This window comes from Malassezia vespertilionis, chromosome 1, assembly GCF_029542925.1.
Source record: "Malassezia vespertilionis chromosome 1, complete sequence".
NCBI classification, from domain to species: domain Eukaryota; kingdom Fungi; phylum Basidiomycota; class Malasseziomycetes; order Malasseziales; family Malasseziaceae; genus Malassezia; species Malassezia vespertilionis.
The window spans coordinates 625,654-640,652 of NC_079247.1; the positions used below are offsets into that span (position 1 = coordinate 625,654).

The 14,999-nt window shown below is 57.1% G+C and overlaps 8 protein-coding genes across 8 annotated transcripts; 4 read left to right on the forward strand and 4 right to left on the reverse strand.

The window, feature by feature from the left end:
* Positions 1–128: 128 nt before the first annotated feature.
* Positions 129–1,754, reverse strand: MVES1_000357 (uncharacterized protein; the record flags this gene model as incomplete). Its single annotated transcript, XM_056205218.1, has 1 exon — positions 129–1,754. One exon carries the CDS (start codon positions 1,752–1,754, stop codon positions 129–131), a length of 1,626 nt encoding a protein of 541 aa, XP_056061193.1.
* Positions 1,755–1,919: 165 nt separating this feature from the next.
* ubp10 (Ubiquitin carboxyl-terminal hydrolase 10) lies at positions 1,920–3,755 on the forward strand (the record flags this gene model as incomplete). Its single annotated transcript, XM_056205219.1, has 3 exons — positions 1,920–2,135; positions 2,162–3,083; positions 3,115–3,755. The coding sequence occupies 3 exons, from the start codon at positions 1,920–1,922 to the stop codon at positions 3,753–3,755; spliced, it is 1,779 nt and encodes a 592-aa protein (XP_056061194.1).
* Positions 3,756–3,763: 8 nt separating this feature from the next.
* MVES1_000359 (uncharacterized protein) lies at positions 3,764–5,182 on the reverse strand (the record flags this gene model as incomplete). Its single annotated transcript, XM_056205220.1, has 1 exon — positions 3,764–5,182. The coding sequence occupies one exon, from the start codon at positions 5,180–5,182 to the stop codon at positions 3,764–3,766; it is 1,419 nt and encodes a 472-aa protein (XP_056061195.1).
* Positions 5,183–5,259: 77 nt separating this feature from the next.
* On the reverse strand, positions 5,260–7,716 carry MVES1_000360 (uncharacterized protein; the record flags this gene model as incomplete). The annotated part of the gene is made up of 1 exon (XM_056205221.1): positions 5,260–7,716. The coding sequence occupies one exon, from the start codon at positions 7,714–7,716 to the stop codon at positions 5,260–5,262; it is 2,457 nt and encodes an 818-aa protein (XP_056061196.1).
* Positions 7,717–7,779: 63 nt separating this feature from the next.
* MVES1_000361 (uncharacterized protein) lies at positions 7,780–9,963 on the forward strand (the record flags this gene model as incomplete). The annotated part of the gene is made up of 1 exon (XM_056205222.1): positions 7,780–9,963. One exon carries the CDS (start codon positions 7,780–7,782, stop codon positions 9,961–9,963), a length of 2,184 nt encoding a protein of 727 aa, XP_056061197.1.
* A 4-nt stretch (positions 9,964–9,967) lies between these two features.
* Positions 9,968–10,668, reverse strand: MVES1_000362 (uncharacterized protein; the record flags this gene model as incomplete). The annotated part of the gene is made up of 2 exons (XM_056205223.1): positions 9,968–10,426; positions 10,453–10,668. 2 exons carry the CDS (start codon positions 10,666–10,668, stop codon positions 9,968–9,970), a joined length of 675 nt encoding a protein of 224 aa, XP_056061198.1.
* Positions 10,669–10,748: 80 nt separating this feature from the next.
* LTV1 lies at positions 10,749–12,632 on the forward strand (the record flags this gene model as incomplete). The annotated part of the gene is made up of 1 exon (XM_056205224.1): positions 10,749–12,632. One exon carries the CDS (start codon positions 10,749–10,751, stop codon positions 12,630–12,632), a length of 1,884 nt encoding a protein of 627 aa, XP_056061199.1.
* A 92-nt stretch (positions 12,633–12,724) lies between these two features.
* MVES1_000364 (uncharacterized protein) lies at positions 12,725–14,908 on the forward strand (the record flags this gene model as incomplete). Its single annotated transcript, XM_056205225.1, has 1 exon — positions 12,725–14,908. The coding sequence occupies one exon, from the start codon at positions 12,725–12,727 to the stop codon at positions 14,906–14,908; it is 2,184 nt and encodes a 727-aa protein (XP_056061200.1).
* Positions 14,909–14,999: the final 91 nt, after the last annotated feature.

Sequence of the window (14,999 nt, forward strand, 5' to 3'; positions counted from 1 at the left end):
CACGTATTGCTCGGCCTGCAAATGCCGCGTGTGTATACAAAAGCAATTTCCAATGTATTTCTATGCGTACCATGCATAGCCTCGACCGTGATGCGTTTATACAAGAGGCGCTGCACTAGGTTATCCTCTTACATCTCCAAGTAGTATTCGGGGTGGTCATCGCCAAGGTACTCGCGAATTTGGTCCCCAGACCAGTGATACTTTTGCTTCAGATCCGTAACCAAATGGTCGCGTTTTCCTGTGTCGCGCTTCTTGCGCTCAATCCAAATAAACGCTTCAATCACGAACACGAGCAAAGTTCCAAGCGCTGCGAGGGCCACATTTGTAGCAAGGCCACGCACGTACTTGGGCCCTTCTGTGCTGCCAAATAGCCATGTGGATGCGAGACCGCCGCAATTTGTAAATACCATCAAGAGGCCTAGGCCCGTGGCGCGCTTGTAGTGTCCCGATGAGTTGTTCGCGAGCCACGCAAAGAGGACGGGCGGTAAGGAAAATACTCCGGCAGATAAGATAATCAGGCCGCCGTACCGCTCCATGCCCTCGGTGCAAGCATATATCACCACAAATCCAATCAAGGTAAGAAGCATGCCCGGGAGCGCTGTGATAAATCGAAGCTGGAAATAGTCAGAGACAAAGGCGATAATGACGCTGTACACGAACGAAACAGCATATGGTGGACACGACATGAGCTTGGCACGCACACTCGAGTAATTGTTGATTTGTTGAACAATGGTCGGAGAAAAGTAGGCAATCGAGTACAAATTGATGCCTGTACAGAACCCAGCGAAGCACAGCGTCCAGACTACGGGGTCAATGAACGTGCGAATCGCATCGCGCACGGCGGTCGATCGCGCAGGTACAGGTGCAGCTACCTCGTCCTGCATTCCTGCATCAGTTTTTTCCACAGCTTCTTGGAGCGCTGGCCGCAACTTATACCGCATGTCTGGATGTTGCAGGCGTTCCTGGGCGATTTGGCGCTCAATCGGCGTGAGCCAGAAGCATTTGTCTGCATTGTCCGGCAAAAGAAAAAAGCAAACAACACCGACAAGAACGGTAAAGATACCCTCCAAGATAAAGATCCATTGCCAGCCGCCAAGCCCTGCCATATCCTCCATCTTGCCAATAGCGGCAGCAAGCAGGCCAGAAAATGCACCACTGAGCGAAGCACCAGTAAAAAAGATTGCCTGGCGCAGCTGCAGCTCACGCGGCTTGTAAAAAAATGTGAGGTAAACGGCAATACCTGGCAAAATTCCTGCCTCGGCGGCGCCGAGGAAGGCGCGATTAATGTACAAGCCCGTGCGCGATGACACAATGCCCTGGAGCGTAGAGACAATGCCCCAAGCAGTAATTAAAAAGGGAAGCCATAGCGAAGCACCGACATACTTTAACATTAAATTTGCAGGGATTTCCAAAAGAATGTAGGGAGGGTAGAGCACCGTCAATGCGATCTCGTAATCGTTCGTTTCAGGCCGCAAATTCAGCGAGTGGTCCGGCTTTCCGGGTGGCGGATAGTCTTTCGAGGGCATCAAGCCCGTGATTTTTGCCTGTGCGATGTTCGTGCGGTCCAAGAAGGACAGGAAGTAGAGCAGCGTGCACAAGGGGACAATCTGGATATCAATTTTCCAGCGCAGGCTCCGCTCGTGCCGAGCATATTCTTCAGGGCTCATTGTATCACGCAGCGGTCGTTTCTCGTCGTACTCATCCATACTGGGCTCATGCATGTAGTCCGTAACGGACGATGCCTTCTTTCTCATGCCTGTGCGAAAGTAAGCTATGTCTTTTCCCCGCGTTTTGCAAGTCTCCATTTGTTGTCACGGCCAGCCATTTTCTATGCGACGATTGGCTGCTCGTGCCCGATAACGTGCCATGTGCAGATTTGACTTCGCAGCTCGGCAAACAAATGGCTTGCAGTGACGACCATGCCGCAAGGCGCACGGACGAATATGGAGGAAGACGCACGCGCGACGAAGCGTGTACGCACGGAAAGCGGTGCATCCGATGAAAAAGTGCGCGCCTCTATTGCAGACGGTGCAGACGATGCACCTGAAGCGCTTGATGCTGAATTTTGGGCGCAAGTCGCACAGGCGGCCGATACCGAAACACAACCTGCGCGGCGCGACTTGTACCTGGAGACGGTGCGTATGCTCTCTACTTACACCAGATCAACCGCCATTTACTTGATTTTGATTTTGAAAAAGTGTGTTCCGTGTCCATGTCGAATGTGAATGTCTACGCGTGCCTCCAGTGTGGAAAGTATTTCCAGGGGCGCGGCAAACAGTCCCACGCCTACTTTCACGCAATCGACGAGGAGCACCATGTATTTATGAACTTGGCTACTGCACAGGTGTATGTACTGCCCGAAAACTATCTCGTTGAGGATCCATCTCTTTGCGATATCCAGTACCAGCTAAGCCTGACGTTTAGCGAACGCCAAATTGCCCAGCTGGATGCACCAGACATGCCGCCAACGCTAGATTTGAACGCAAATCCGTACCTTCCTGGATTTGTTGGCCTGAATAATATCGACCAGAACAATGCGATGAATGCGGTGATCCAGGCATTGGCACACGTTCCTCCGCTGCGCAACTACTTTTTGCGCGGTGCAACACCGCGCGGACTTCGCGGTGGGATTGAGGCGAAAAGCGCACGCATGCCGACTGTGTCGGAAGCGGAAGGACGGCTTCTGCACAGCACCGAGCTTGTGCAGCGGTTTGCCACGCTGTTGCGGCGTATTTGGAATCCGCACGGGTTTAAAGGCCAAGTATCGCCCCACGAGTTTCTCCAGCAAGTCGCAGTCGCGAGTCATGGAAAATTCAAGCTTACAGAGGCTGCTGATCCTGTTGATTTCCTTGGGTGGCTGCTTAACCTGTTGCATTTTGATCTGGTCGGCGGCCCCCGAGCCGCTCAGAAACGCGCGTCGATCATCACCGCGTGTTTTCAAGGCGAGCTTCGGATTGAGTCGCAAAAGGTGATTGTTCGCACGGGCCTTGAAGAGGACCAAGTCGATAAGCTTGATCACGATGGGCGCCGCAGCGGAGGCCAGGAAGACGAACACGGAAATGCCAAATTCAATATCGACCAAGGTACGTTCTCTACACCAAAAACTTACCTCAGAAATCAAAATCGACCGCTCCCCGTTTTTTTTGCTTACGCTCGATCTGCCTCCTCCGCCTGTTTTCCAGGACGAAGTGGCACAAAACATTGTCCCTCAGATTCCCATTTCGCACGTGCTGGCCAAATACGACGGCATCTCTATACAGGAAGCGAACGGGATGATCCGGCGGTACAAACTGACGCGTTTGCCGCCCTACCTGATCCTACACTTCCGCCGCTTTACAAAGAACCGATTTGTCGAGGAGCGCAACCAAACCGTGATCAATTTTCCCACAATAGGCTTGGATTTGGCCGATTATACCGATCTTCCGCCTCAAGAGGGCCCAACGCTTGGCTCTGTGTACAATATCCTCGCCAATGTCACGCACGAAGCTGCGCCCGGCACTGTGCGCGACAACAGTGTGTGGAGCTGCCAAGTCCATACGCGCCTCGACGGTACTCCGCTGCATGATACTCCAGACGCGCGACACGAAGAACAGTGGTTCCAAATGCAGGACCTGATTGTAGAGAAGGTGAACAAGCAACTCCTTTTCCTTCGGGAGACTTGTATCCAGATCTGGGAGCAGACCGGTGCAATGCAGCGTGTCGAGCGTAGCGCAGAGAGCTTGGTCCCACGCGACCAAACTAGTAAAAAAACCTAGATGCCCCACTAGTCTACTGTAAGCATCGCGTCGATCGCATCAAACGAGGTAAAGAACGCGGTAAATAAGCGGATTTTACTCTCCACGTCCTGCGTGCCGCACATTTCGCGGATCGAGTGCATACTCAGCTGCGGGTTTCCTAGATCCACCGTGCGCATTATTTTTGAAAGCATCGGGCCGATGGTGCTGCCGCATGCACAGTCGTTGCGTACCTCAAACTCTTGCACAGGCACATTGGCTTTCTGCGCGACGCGACGCAGCAGAAATGTCGTGACGGCCGTGGATGCGTACCGCTGCTTGGCATTCGTCTTGATGACGGGGCCGGCATTGATTTTTGGACGCAAGTGGTCCTCGTGAATGGATGCATAGTTAGGGTGCACGGCATGTGCCGTATCGGACGAGATGAGAAAAGAGCGTGCCAACGTCTGCTCGATAAGCGACTGTGGGCTTGCGTGCGGTGAAAGAGTGCCTTGGACGGGCAGCACAGCGAGTCGGTTCACCATGCTCCAGATCAGATTGCTCTCGGCGCCCTGATTGGACACGGAACCTACTTCCTCGTTATCAAAAAGCGCAATTGCGCGAATGGCGCCCGACTCGTTCATCGACGCTTCGTCCGCGACGCTGTCCACGAGTGCCTCTGTCGCACAAAAGCACGACAGTTGGTTGTCCACGCGGGGCGTGAAGATAAATTCGTTGTGTATGCCCCCTGCTGCCGGTGGCACCGTGTCGTACAAGCTGAGCTCAAAGTCATGAATCTGGTCGGCAGCACAGCCGAGCTCCTCGGCCAGAAGCGTGAGCAAGACGGGGTGGTGCTTGGCCGACACGGGCGCCTGCTCTGCACTGTTCAGCGTGTCAGCAAGGCCCAGTATCGGCTGCAGATGGTCTTCCTGGTTGAACTTGAACGCTTCGTTCGCGCTGCGGTTCAGATGGATTGCAAGTGTCGGCACACGCAGAAGGGGCCTTTTGATGTGCACAAGGCGCGACACAAAACTGCTCTGCGCTGCATCCTGGGCAACAATCACACGGCCTGCAATGCTCAGGTCGCGATCAAACCATGTAGTCCAAAGTCCACCGCCGTAGGTCTCGACCGAGCACTGCAGGTAGCCTTCTTTGGTGCGTTTCGATACAGGGCGAATGCGCAGATTAGGTGAGTCGGTGTGTGCGCCGACCATGTGCACACCATTCCCGGAGCGGTACTTTTTGCCGATCGCAAATGCGACTACCGAAGATTGGTTGCGTTGGTAGTAGTACTTGCCGCCCAGCTGAAGTTTATCGTCCCACGAAGACGATTCCTGGAGCTTGACAAAACCCGCCTTGTCGAGCATCGACACACTAGTAGCAGTAGCATGGAATGGAGTAGGGCTCGATTCCACGTATCGCATGAACCGCAGTGCGGCGGCAGGAACGCCAGGGCCTGCAGCTTGCATGGCTTGTGTGCACGTGTGGAGCGCCGAGTGTGCACACGAGCAGGCGTGGGTTGTATTTATGGAGGTGTGTAATTACACTACGGCGGCGGCACTGGCTCATTCGGCGTGCCTTTTATCGGCGGCACCTGCGGCACGCGTGGAAGCGTGGAGCCGGTGACCAAAGGCAACTCCGGCCGCGCACTTTCTGGATCTGCGTGATGGAGCGCATCAGGTACACCGAGCGGGCTCGGGACGGCAATGCGGCGCGCCGGCAGCGTATCGTTTAAAATCGGCGTCGGCGGCACATCCGGCACAAAAAGGCGTCCCGCCTTCCACTTTGCACCGCATGCATTACAGAGCTGCGAAGGTCCTCTCGGACCGCGGCGCCACATGGGCGTCTTTGTTTTCCCACAAGCGCCGCAGCTCTTAATACTGCCGTCAGGATTATGTGTCGCGACGTGGCGCTTGCGTTTCGGGCGCGGCTCGCCCGGTGCCGGCGCACTGATAAATACATGCCGCTGTGTCGGCACCGATGGACGCACGGCCCTCGCTGTGTCGCCTGCATCGGAGAGCGCCGCCACCTTTCGTTTGGGCTGCGGGCGCGAGTTGCTGACCAAGATGCGCATTGCGTATCGATCACGCACATGCTCTTCCAGCTCGGCAGGAATGCTATCGCGTGGAATTGTCGTAGGTAGCTGGTATAGTGTCGGCATCGTCGCATGTCGCAGTGCAAAAGAGCGCTCCAATGTCGCACGCGCTTCGCGATCCTTGTCCGAGGCATATGTATGTGTACTCCCCTCGGTGGTTATGCAGCCCGGCACACGGCCAAACGCATCCCAGAGCCGCTCGTCAATGCCCAGCTCGCCGCAAATCGACCACGTCGCAGGGAAAAGCTCGTGGTTCCGTGCAGGCGGCTCGGGGTCATGCAGCGTCTCTGTGGCGTCTCTTTCGCCCCGCCGCCGGTCGCGTTTCGAAGGGCGCTTGGCAGGCTGTTCAAGCACAGGTGTTGCTTCAGTCTTTACTTCTTGTGGCTTCGGCAACGACTCTGGCGTTTCGCGTGCGCGCAGCAAACCGCCCTCGACATGCTCCATTTCATCGTGCCCGCTTTGCCCAGCTGCTTTCGAGCCGATGGCGGGTAAGAAAAAGCTTAGGAGAAGTTGGTTGCCACGCCGCATTCCAAGCTCGCGGCGCCGCTCAACAGCGGCATGCCACAGTGGCAGGACAAAGTTGGTGCTGGGGTTCTCGGGAAACTCGACAATGACCACGGGCGGTCTGCGCTCGCGCGGTTGTGGAGCGGCCATGAGTGTGGCAATAATTGCGTTGAGCTGCGCCATGCCAGCGTCGGGCAGCTGCCCCGTGCGTGCTTTTTGCAGGAGCTGCTGTAGGTATGTATCATGCGCTGCACGCTGCTGCAGTCGCGCCAAGAAGCCTGCGTCGAGCGGCGGTGTGGGCCGCGGCACAGGACGCGGCATGGGTGCAGGCTGAGGCGGCGCACTAAGCGTGTCTGTCCCGCGCGGCGTAAAAGGAGGCGAAGGACGCGATGTTGAAGGGATCGTAGGTGCCGGCGGGCGTGCATAACTCGGTGTTTCCGGCGCGGGCGTGCCTTGTACCGGGCGCGCCATGAGAGGCGCGGCCCCCTGCGCAGGCGTCGCACCCGTAGGACGCACCGAGGCAGGTAGTGGCGTCCCCTGGTATGAATGCGTGCTTGGCGTGTGCATTGCAGGCCGCGTCATGGGCTGACTCGGTGGATACTGCACCATGCGCGGCCCCGGCGGCTCCTGCGATCTTCCGTGCACCATGCGCGCATGCTGCGGCTCCACCGTGCGTACTTCCCAAAAGCGGACGCCCATATATGCCACAGGGCCAACACGCACGTCGGCTCTGCCAAGAGGAAGCAGTGTGTGTGGCTTGCGTGGATTGATGCCTTGGAGCAGCGCGTGCGGAACTCGGTCAAAATATTCCATCCCACCTCGCTGCTTGTGGCTGAACTGCGGTAAAACTTGCAGCATGTGCATCATGCGTGTTTGCCGCAGCGCTTGGAGGAATACAATGCTCTGCTCCAGCGGCTCCGTCTCGGTAGCCGGAGCAATTTTCGGTCGTGTAGGCAGATGAAAAGGGAGCACAAGCTCAGGAAGCACCTTGCGCGCCCCGCCACCGGCCGTAAGGAACCCTGGCGGCGGTGCATCGGCACTGGGAACGCCAATGCTTCCGCCTGTGAGCGCACTGAGCGCAACGTTTTTTGCGCGGCCAGCGTGGCTAGAGGCTTTGGGCTTGCGCGGTGCTTGCGGTGATGGATGGATATCCGGTTGCATGTGCGGCATATGGCCATGGCCACTGGGCGGTGGGACATGCGTAGGCGCGTGCTGGCCATTTGGGACGTGTTGCAAGGGACGCTGCTGCACCGGTCCATGGTTCTCTGGCGGCGCATGCGGCTGAGACGCCTGCAGCTGTGCAGCGCATACTGCAGTTTCACTCGCACCCTGCAATGGCGCACACACTTGTGCGCCTGGCACGGCGTCTGTGCCGCCAGCACCCAGCTCCGTGTCGTCCGCCATGGTGGCTCGAGGTAGGATCGGGCCCGATTCGTTTTTTCGACGACGCGCAGCCCATCGGGCCCGATGGCTACGTGCGACGCTGCTGCTATGCACCATGGACGTGCGCTCGTGCGGCATGGCACGCGGCGTACGTACACAGCGCATGCCGGAGTAGGTGCGGTGCGTGCGGCGCTTGAAGCGCGCGACGTGGACGCAGTGGCTGCGAGCATTCAACAGCCTGCAATGCCACGCGCTGACGTGCTCCAAGGCTGGCGGTTTTTGACCGAGTACTTGCATAGCACCGCGCCGTGCACACGTTCGCGGCGCATCGCGCAGTCGGTAGCAATGCACGACGTGAGCGAGGGGCCTTGTAAGCTCCCCGAAGCACTTGTATCTCTGCGCCTTGCCGCATCGCTACACACGGCGCCGTCGCTGGCCGCATTCACCTCGGTGCGTGCACAGCACGCGCACTGGACGCCATCGCCGCAGGACTGGGACATGGTGCTGTGCACGCTTGCGCGTGCACGTCATGGCGATACACGTGCGTGCTGGGAGGCCATGCAGCACGCCAACATTGCACCCAGCGCTTCTGGCGTACACCTGTACATTGCTGCCACTGCACCCAATGCACCTGCGGCCACGCTTGACGCGATTGTCGACGAAATTGGCGTGGCGATTGACCGTGTAAGCCTGAGTGTTTTATTGCAAGCGTACTGCAAACGCATCGTGGCGCACGACACAGCCGATCTGGGCCGTGCGCGGCGCGTCGCGGAGGCGTTGCGTGTTGCTTTGGGCGGGGCGCAGGATAGAGTTGGTTGGAATACATGGCTCCAGTACATGGCCCTTGTACAAAGTATGGAAAATGTGCTGGAGCACGCGCATAGAGCTGGTGTGCAGCACGCATTCAAAGCGGACAGTTTTACTTTTTCCATACTTGCGGAGGGATATGCACGCAGCGGCCAAGTGCAGACATGCGACGATGCGCTGCGCATCGTGGAACGTATTCAAAACACAATTCATGTCCGGCCCGGGCGCATTGCGGCTTCGATTTTTCTCAAGGCCATTTTGCGCACCGCCGATCCTTTTCCGTTGCACCCCCATGCGCTCTTTGAGGCGCACTCGTTTTTCGACGAGGTACGCCACTTGTACAACATTCAGCCTGATCCAGCCATGGTCCAGCCGCTTGTAGAGGCGCACTGCTCGGCATTTGTTCCCGATCTTGACGCGGCATGCGCGCTTTTGCGCGTATTTGTTGCGTCCCTTCCTCCCAAGCTGGCCTTCTTCCGCTGGCGCACCGCTCCTCACAAGATACCCAAGGCGGACCTTGGCTTATACTACCCAATTTTGCTTGCATGTGCGCGCATGAAGAATCTGCCACGCGCATTGCTGCTGCTCTCTGCGATGGCGTCCCACAAACTCCGCGTTCCTTCGCACGCTGCACATACACTTCTGCACAAATTGTGGCAGGCCTGCACCACGTACAAGCAGGCGTGGGACATGTACACTGCCGTGCATGCTCTGCGGTCGTTTGATGCGACAACCTATGCGCGCGTCCTTGCGCATTTCTGCAAGTTGCGCTTGGCCGCATCGCTCGAGAGCAGTATAATTCCACCGCCGCCCGTGTACGCACTGCATATGTTGGCGGATATGCGCGCGGCGCATATGCATCCCACCGCGCAGACGTACACCGTGCTACTGAACTTTTTTGCCAAGTCAGAGCGCGCAACGGAAGCCATTGTCCAAGCAACGCACGAGCTCATCAAGCGAGACGTGCAGCTCGAGCCAGACTTGATCCTGATCAATGCGCTGATGAATGCGTACAATCATGTCGACGCACCGGTCAAGGTGCTTGGGATTTGGGATTCGCTCGTGGTGCTATGTACCAATACGAACTCTGCACACTATCTCGACGATGTATCACTCGCGATTGTATGCGACACTTGCGGGCGTGCAGGCATGCTCGGTGCTGCGCGCCGTGCTGTGCGTACAGTCCAGCAGTTGGAGCGTGCGCGTAAAGGCACATTGTACTCTAAGACTGCACAAGACGCATGGGTCGAGTGTCTCGCGCGCTGCGGCCACCTCGAGGAAGCTGCACACGTAGCTTTGGACGAGATGGAGGCGCCAGATGCCAAGACGCTGCAGACCCTTTTGAAATTCGCCGCATCCGCGCAAGGCGACGTGGGAGGCGATGTACGTTTCCAAGAGATGCGCACGCGTGTGCGCACAAAGTATCCGGGAGTATGGGGCGACGTATGTAGCATAGAATAGGGTATCAAAGCCAATCTGGCTTGGCACACTTGCGCGGCTCGACCATGCCGGTGACGGGATCCGCCATTTCCTTCCAAGAAATGGGCTGCATCGCGCGTGCTGATGGCGCCCATCCCAAAGATCCGCACATATCTGGATCACTGCTTACCGCATGCACGACGCCGAGGTGATTGCCGGCCGTGGAAAGATAGTAGGAGCGCGCATCGCCAAGAGAGATGACCACGGCGCGAAGAATATCGCCAGGACGGAAACATTGGCTTAGCACCACGCTATCTTTTTCCGTGCTCCGCACATCCTGCTGCCGCAAAATACCTTGGAAATCAGCACCATCGATCCCTTCACCCGCTGCACGGTTCGTCGAGGCGCCTGCAGCGTTGAGTGCGCCGCCACAAGGCAGGCCGTCGACAACAAGGATCGAGACGGTGGCTTGGCGAGGCATCACGCGTGTTACACGACCAAATATCTGGCGTCAGATGCGTGCGCACGTACCGTACTCTCTGGGCGCGGAATCACAAGGGGCGGTCGCTCGCCGCGCACGGAAAGAAGAGTTGCGTTGCCGTCGCTCTCGAAATGGCCCATACGGCTCGCTCGAAAAACACCATCCTTTGCATACACACCATCTCCTACGCTCGCGTTTGTATCGCTCGGCACCGGCAGCGGCTGCCCGGGAAGGAACGCTGGCCGCGTCGCATGCTCGGTCCCCATGGCAAAATGACAGTGAGATGCACGTGGCGCCAGAGCGTGGAGGTTCGTGGCAAACGAAAAAAAAAGTGCCTGACACCACGATGCGCAAATCCATTTGGCGCCAGCCGCATGCGACGCACTTCCAAGTTGTGCACCGCTCGCAGCGCGACCAGAACTTTGAGGCCGGACCTCATGTACTTAAATCTGTCACTCCCCTGAATGATCGTAAAGGCAAGAGCCGCGCGGACCTTGCCAAAGAGGACCCTTCGCTCGCCCACGAAGATCCGAATTCGACGCACCGCAAAAATCTCGGCGAGGCGGCATTGTACGGCATATACTATGAGGACACCGACTATGACTATATGCAGCATTTGCGCCCGGTTGGCGATACGGAGAACAGCCGGCATGGCGGCATGGACGAAGTAGACGATACGGATACAATTTGGATTCCATCCAGCAAGCCCGAGCCAAAACCAGCGCCGTTTGCTCTGAAAGAGGGGGAGGAAGCGAAGCAGGATAACGGACTTTTGCTCCCGGCCTCGGTATTTGCGTCGGAAGAAAAACCATACTCGCATACCGCACAGTTTGACGAGGATCCGATGCTGCAAGGCCTGCAGCCAGACATGGATCCTCACTTGCGCCAAACACTCGAGGCCTTGGAAGATGATGCGTTTGTCGATGATGGCCTGGGCGACAACTTTTTCGGCGACCTTCTTCAGGACGGCGCATGGGATGGCAAGCGCGGCCAAGACGATACTTGGCGTGACGAGGCGCCGGAAGGAGATGCTATTTATATGGATATGGCTGAGCGCGCACGGCGCGAGCGCGATGCTTTGCAAGCGCAAGGAGGTAGCAGCGCCCTTGATGAGCTGAGTCTTGCTGCACGTGTCGCGCTTTTTAAGCAGCAGCAAGCCAGCGCCGCTCCCGACGACAGTTCCGACACAGAGTATGCGAGTGAAGCGCGCGACGATGTGCACTCCCTTGCGAGTTTTGGCCGCCATGCACGGCCCGCAGGCTCCGTATCCTCGACAGGCTCGGCGCTTGGGGGTATTGGCAAGCCCGGTGCACTTGCACGCCGCGCTGCGTCGACACGCGCTGCCAGCGAAGGCGGTGCTTCCTCGGTGTGGTCCATGAGCAGCTCGTCGATGGCGCGCAACAAAGGCCTCACGGAACTGGACGAGCAATTTGACCGCGTATTGAAAACGTACGACGAGGCAGAGGATGATGCATTTTTTGACGAAGATGAAGCAGAGACGCGTGGTGACTTTGACTCGATTATGGACGAATTTCTCGATACCCAAGAAGTCATCGCTGGGAAGCTCAAACAGCGACTTGGCGCGCGCGATGCGACGTGGGACGAGAAACTCGATATTCTACGCAAGGAGCTGGGCGAGGCACACCTTACTGACAACAACGAGGACGCATCCTCTCCTGCAGCCGAGAATCCATTTCTAAATCCAAGCATCATTGGACGCGATCGGGAAAAGTGGGACGTGCAGACGATCCAATCGACAAAAACCAACCTGGAGAACCACCCTCGCACGATTGTTGCGAGTAGCGTCGGTGCAAACACGCGCCACACGCCGAAATGCATTGTCGACCCGCGCGCAAAGCATGAGGCGGACAAGATACCCAAAATTCGCATCGATGCACGCACGGGCGTGCCTCGTGTCGTTGGATATACGCATAGCGCAAGCGCGCCGCCAAAGGAAGTACACGGCGAGAGCGAAGAGGACTATTCCAGCGATACCGGTACGTGCACACATATACTCACCTCAGTGCCCGTGACCATCAAGCGCGACCGCAATGAATCCGCAGAAGCGCGACGAGCTCGCAAAGAGGCTGTCAAGCAGCAGAAACAGGCGCGCCGCGAAGAAAAAGCTGCGACAAAGCACATCTTCCAGGAAGAACGCAAGCGCCAGCTGCATGCAGAGCGCCGCCAAGTCGAGAGCATGGGCGGCGGTCCTGCCGTACACCTCGCATAGCTTTCATAGCACGGCGTTTGATAGCGTGAAATCGGGCAATCGGGTCTCGCAGACGCGTCCAGAAGCGGCGATACAACGACATCGCTTGCTTCATGGCGCAAGTGTATGGCAGCCGCAAGGCAGTGAATGACGTAGGCGCGCCGAAGAAAGTGCTACCTGAAGGAAGATCACACCGTGTGCGCTCTTCTGCAGATGCCGCCAAGGTGCAACGCGATTATGATGCTATCCGCGCTGGCGCGCGCCCGTTACCGGCCAAAGAAGAACCAGTGCTCGAGCCACGCAAGCCGCGCCGCTCGCTGCGCGAGCCTACTGTGATGGAAGAGGACGAAGAAGAGGTGGAGCGGTTGCGGCGTCGCCGACAAAGACGCGAAGAAAGGCGTGAATTGGAGCAGCAAATGGTTTACAAGGACGCCGAGCGCTCCCACAGCGCCGATGCGCGCCGATCGCGTCCAAGTTCGCGCAACTCTTCTTTGGATGTGTTTCACGAAGCTACGGAGCAACACCCTCGCGCACGCCAATCTCGTGCTCCGCGCCGCAGTGCAATGCCAGTGTCTACGCCCGGCGCTGCAGGGCTTATGGAGAATGCATCCGTGTGCGACCGCGAAAGCACTATTGCAGACGACGTGACGCTTGCTGCTCAGGATCCCCCACAGAGCAACCGCCATCGTAAGCTTGCTTCTGTCCCGCAGGGCCAAGTGAATTTGATGAAGGAAGGGCGCCTGTTTAGCATGAATGGCATTGACAACCTCACACTGCTCATGGAAGACGACGCATACCAGCCAGTGTGCTATTCCATTTACATGTTTAAAACCGAGCTGGACTACCTCACTGTGCGCGACTTTTTTGAAGTGCTTGCACAGCTGTACCCTAAATACAGGTACGTGGTCGACTTTAACCCCTACGCTGCCACGGGCCGTGACCGCAAGAAGCGCAAAGAACATGCGCGTCTCTTCGGCGCCACCGAAGAGGAAAAGCAGGCGCACAGGGAGGAGCACAGCGAAGCTGCGCGCTCTGGCCGCATCCCATTCAACTCCGGTCCGCGCAATTGGTACTCCAAGAGCTTGAAAGCTGGCTCCTGGTTCCGCCCTGCGCAGTGGCGCATTGACGATGATTTCCATGTGTCGGAAAACATCAACGTGCTCAACTGCGGCGGCGATAGCAGTGACGACGTGCTTTTCGACATTGCTGGCCGTTTCCTCTCGCGCCACTTTAACTTCAACAAGCCTATCTGGGAGGCACTTCTTGTTCGTGGTCTCAACACCGTGGAAGGCGCCAAAAGCGCGCTGATGATCAAAATTCACCACTGCTTTTCGGATGGCCAGGGTATGATCCAGTCGTACCACGCGGCACTCACCGCGATGTCGAAAAACGTCGGCATTAAGGAGGTGCAGCAGTGGGTAGATGTAGCCATGCGCAAGAAGGAGGCGGGACAAAACAGAATCAAGCCTACGATGGGCGGCACACTGTCCCATATCTGCTATGTTACTCGCGAGCTTTACTTCCGCCGGCGCAAGACATTTTTGTACCGCGATCCGAAGCAGCGTCGCGTCACTGGCCGCCTATACTACCACTCGGATGGCATTCCCATGAAAGATATTGCGCTTATCCGCGACGCATTTCCCTTGGCAAATATGCATCTTACGGTGAATGACGTTGCGGTTGCATTGTTGGCGCGTGCAATGCAAGTCACTGCAATCAAGATGGGGTCGCAAAGCAAAGCGGATAGTCGCGCCGCGCTTTTTGTGCCCGTCTCGCGCCGCCCAATTGGCGATTGGGAGCTGTTTAACTACACCACTGGTGCGATGGCGTGGGTGCCGTACCCTGACCTAGACAAGACCTCGATTGAAGAACAGTTGCTGCATGTGAATAAGGAAATGAAGCGCATGAAGCGCTCCTATCTACCTTCGATCTGGTACAACTTGTTCTACACGTATTGCAAGGCACGCGTCCTTTTTTTGCCCAATTATCCTGGATGGCGCCAGTTGTTTTTCCGCGCGTTTAGCGAGTACCATGTCGCGACAAACGTCCCGGGACCTACTGAGCCCGTGTCGTTTGGCAAACACGAAGCATACAGCTACCATGTGCTTCCGCCGAGTTCTCCAGGGAAGGCTACAATGGCAATCGGTATGATCAGCTATGCGTCGCTCTTTTCCCTGGCCGTCTCGTGCGATAATGTGCCAGAGTTCAAACAGCTTCCCTTGCTACTCTGTGAATCGTTCCAGGAGAGTGCTGCGGCCATGATTCAAGCGGCAAAGGAGAAGCTTGGGCGTGTGTAACATGTGCGTTTGCAACAACGAGCTCTTGTAGATTTCACCCTATTGAGGCTGCCATAGAGATGGGTTTGCAATGAAACCTCGCTTGTTTCTT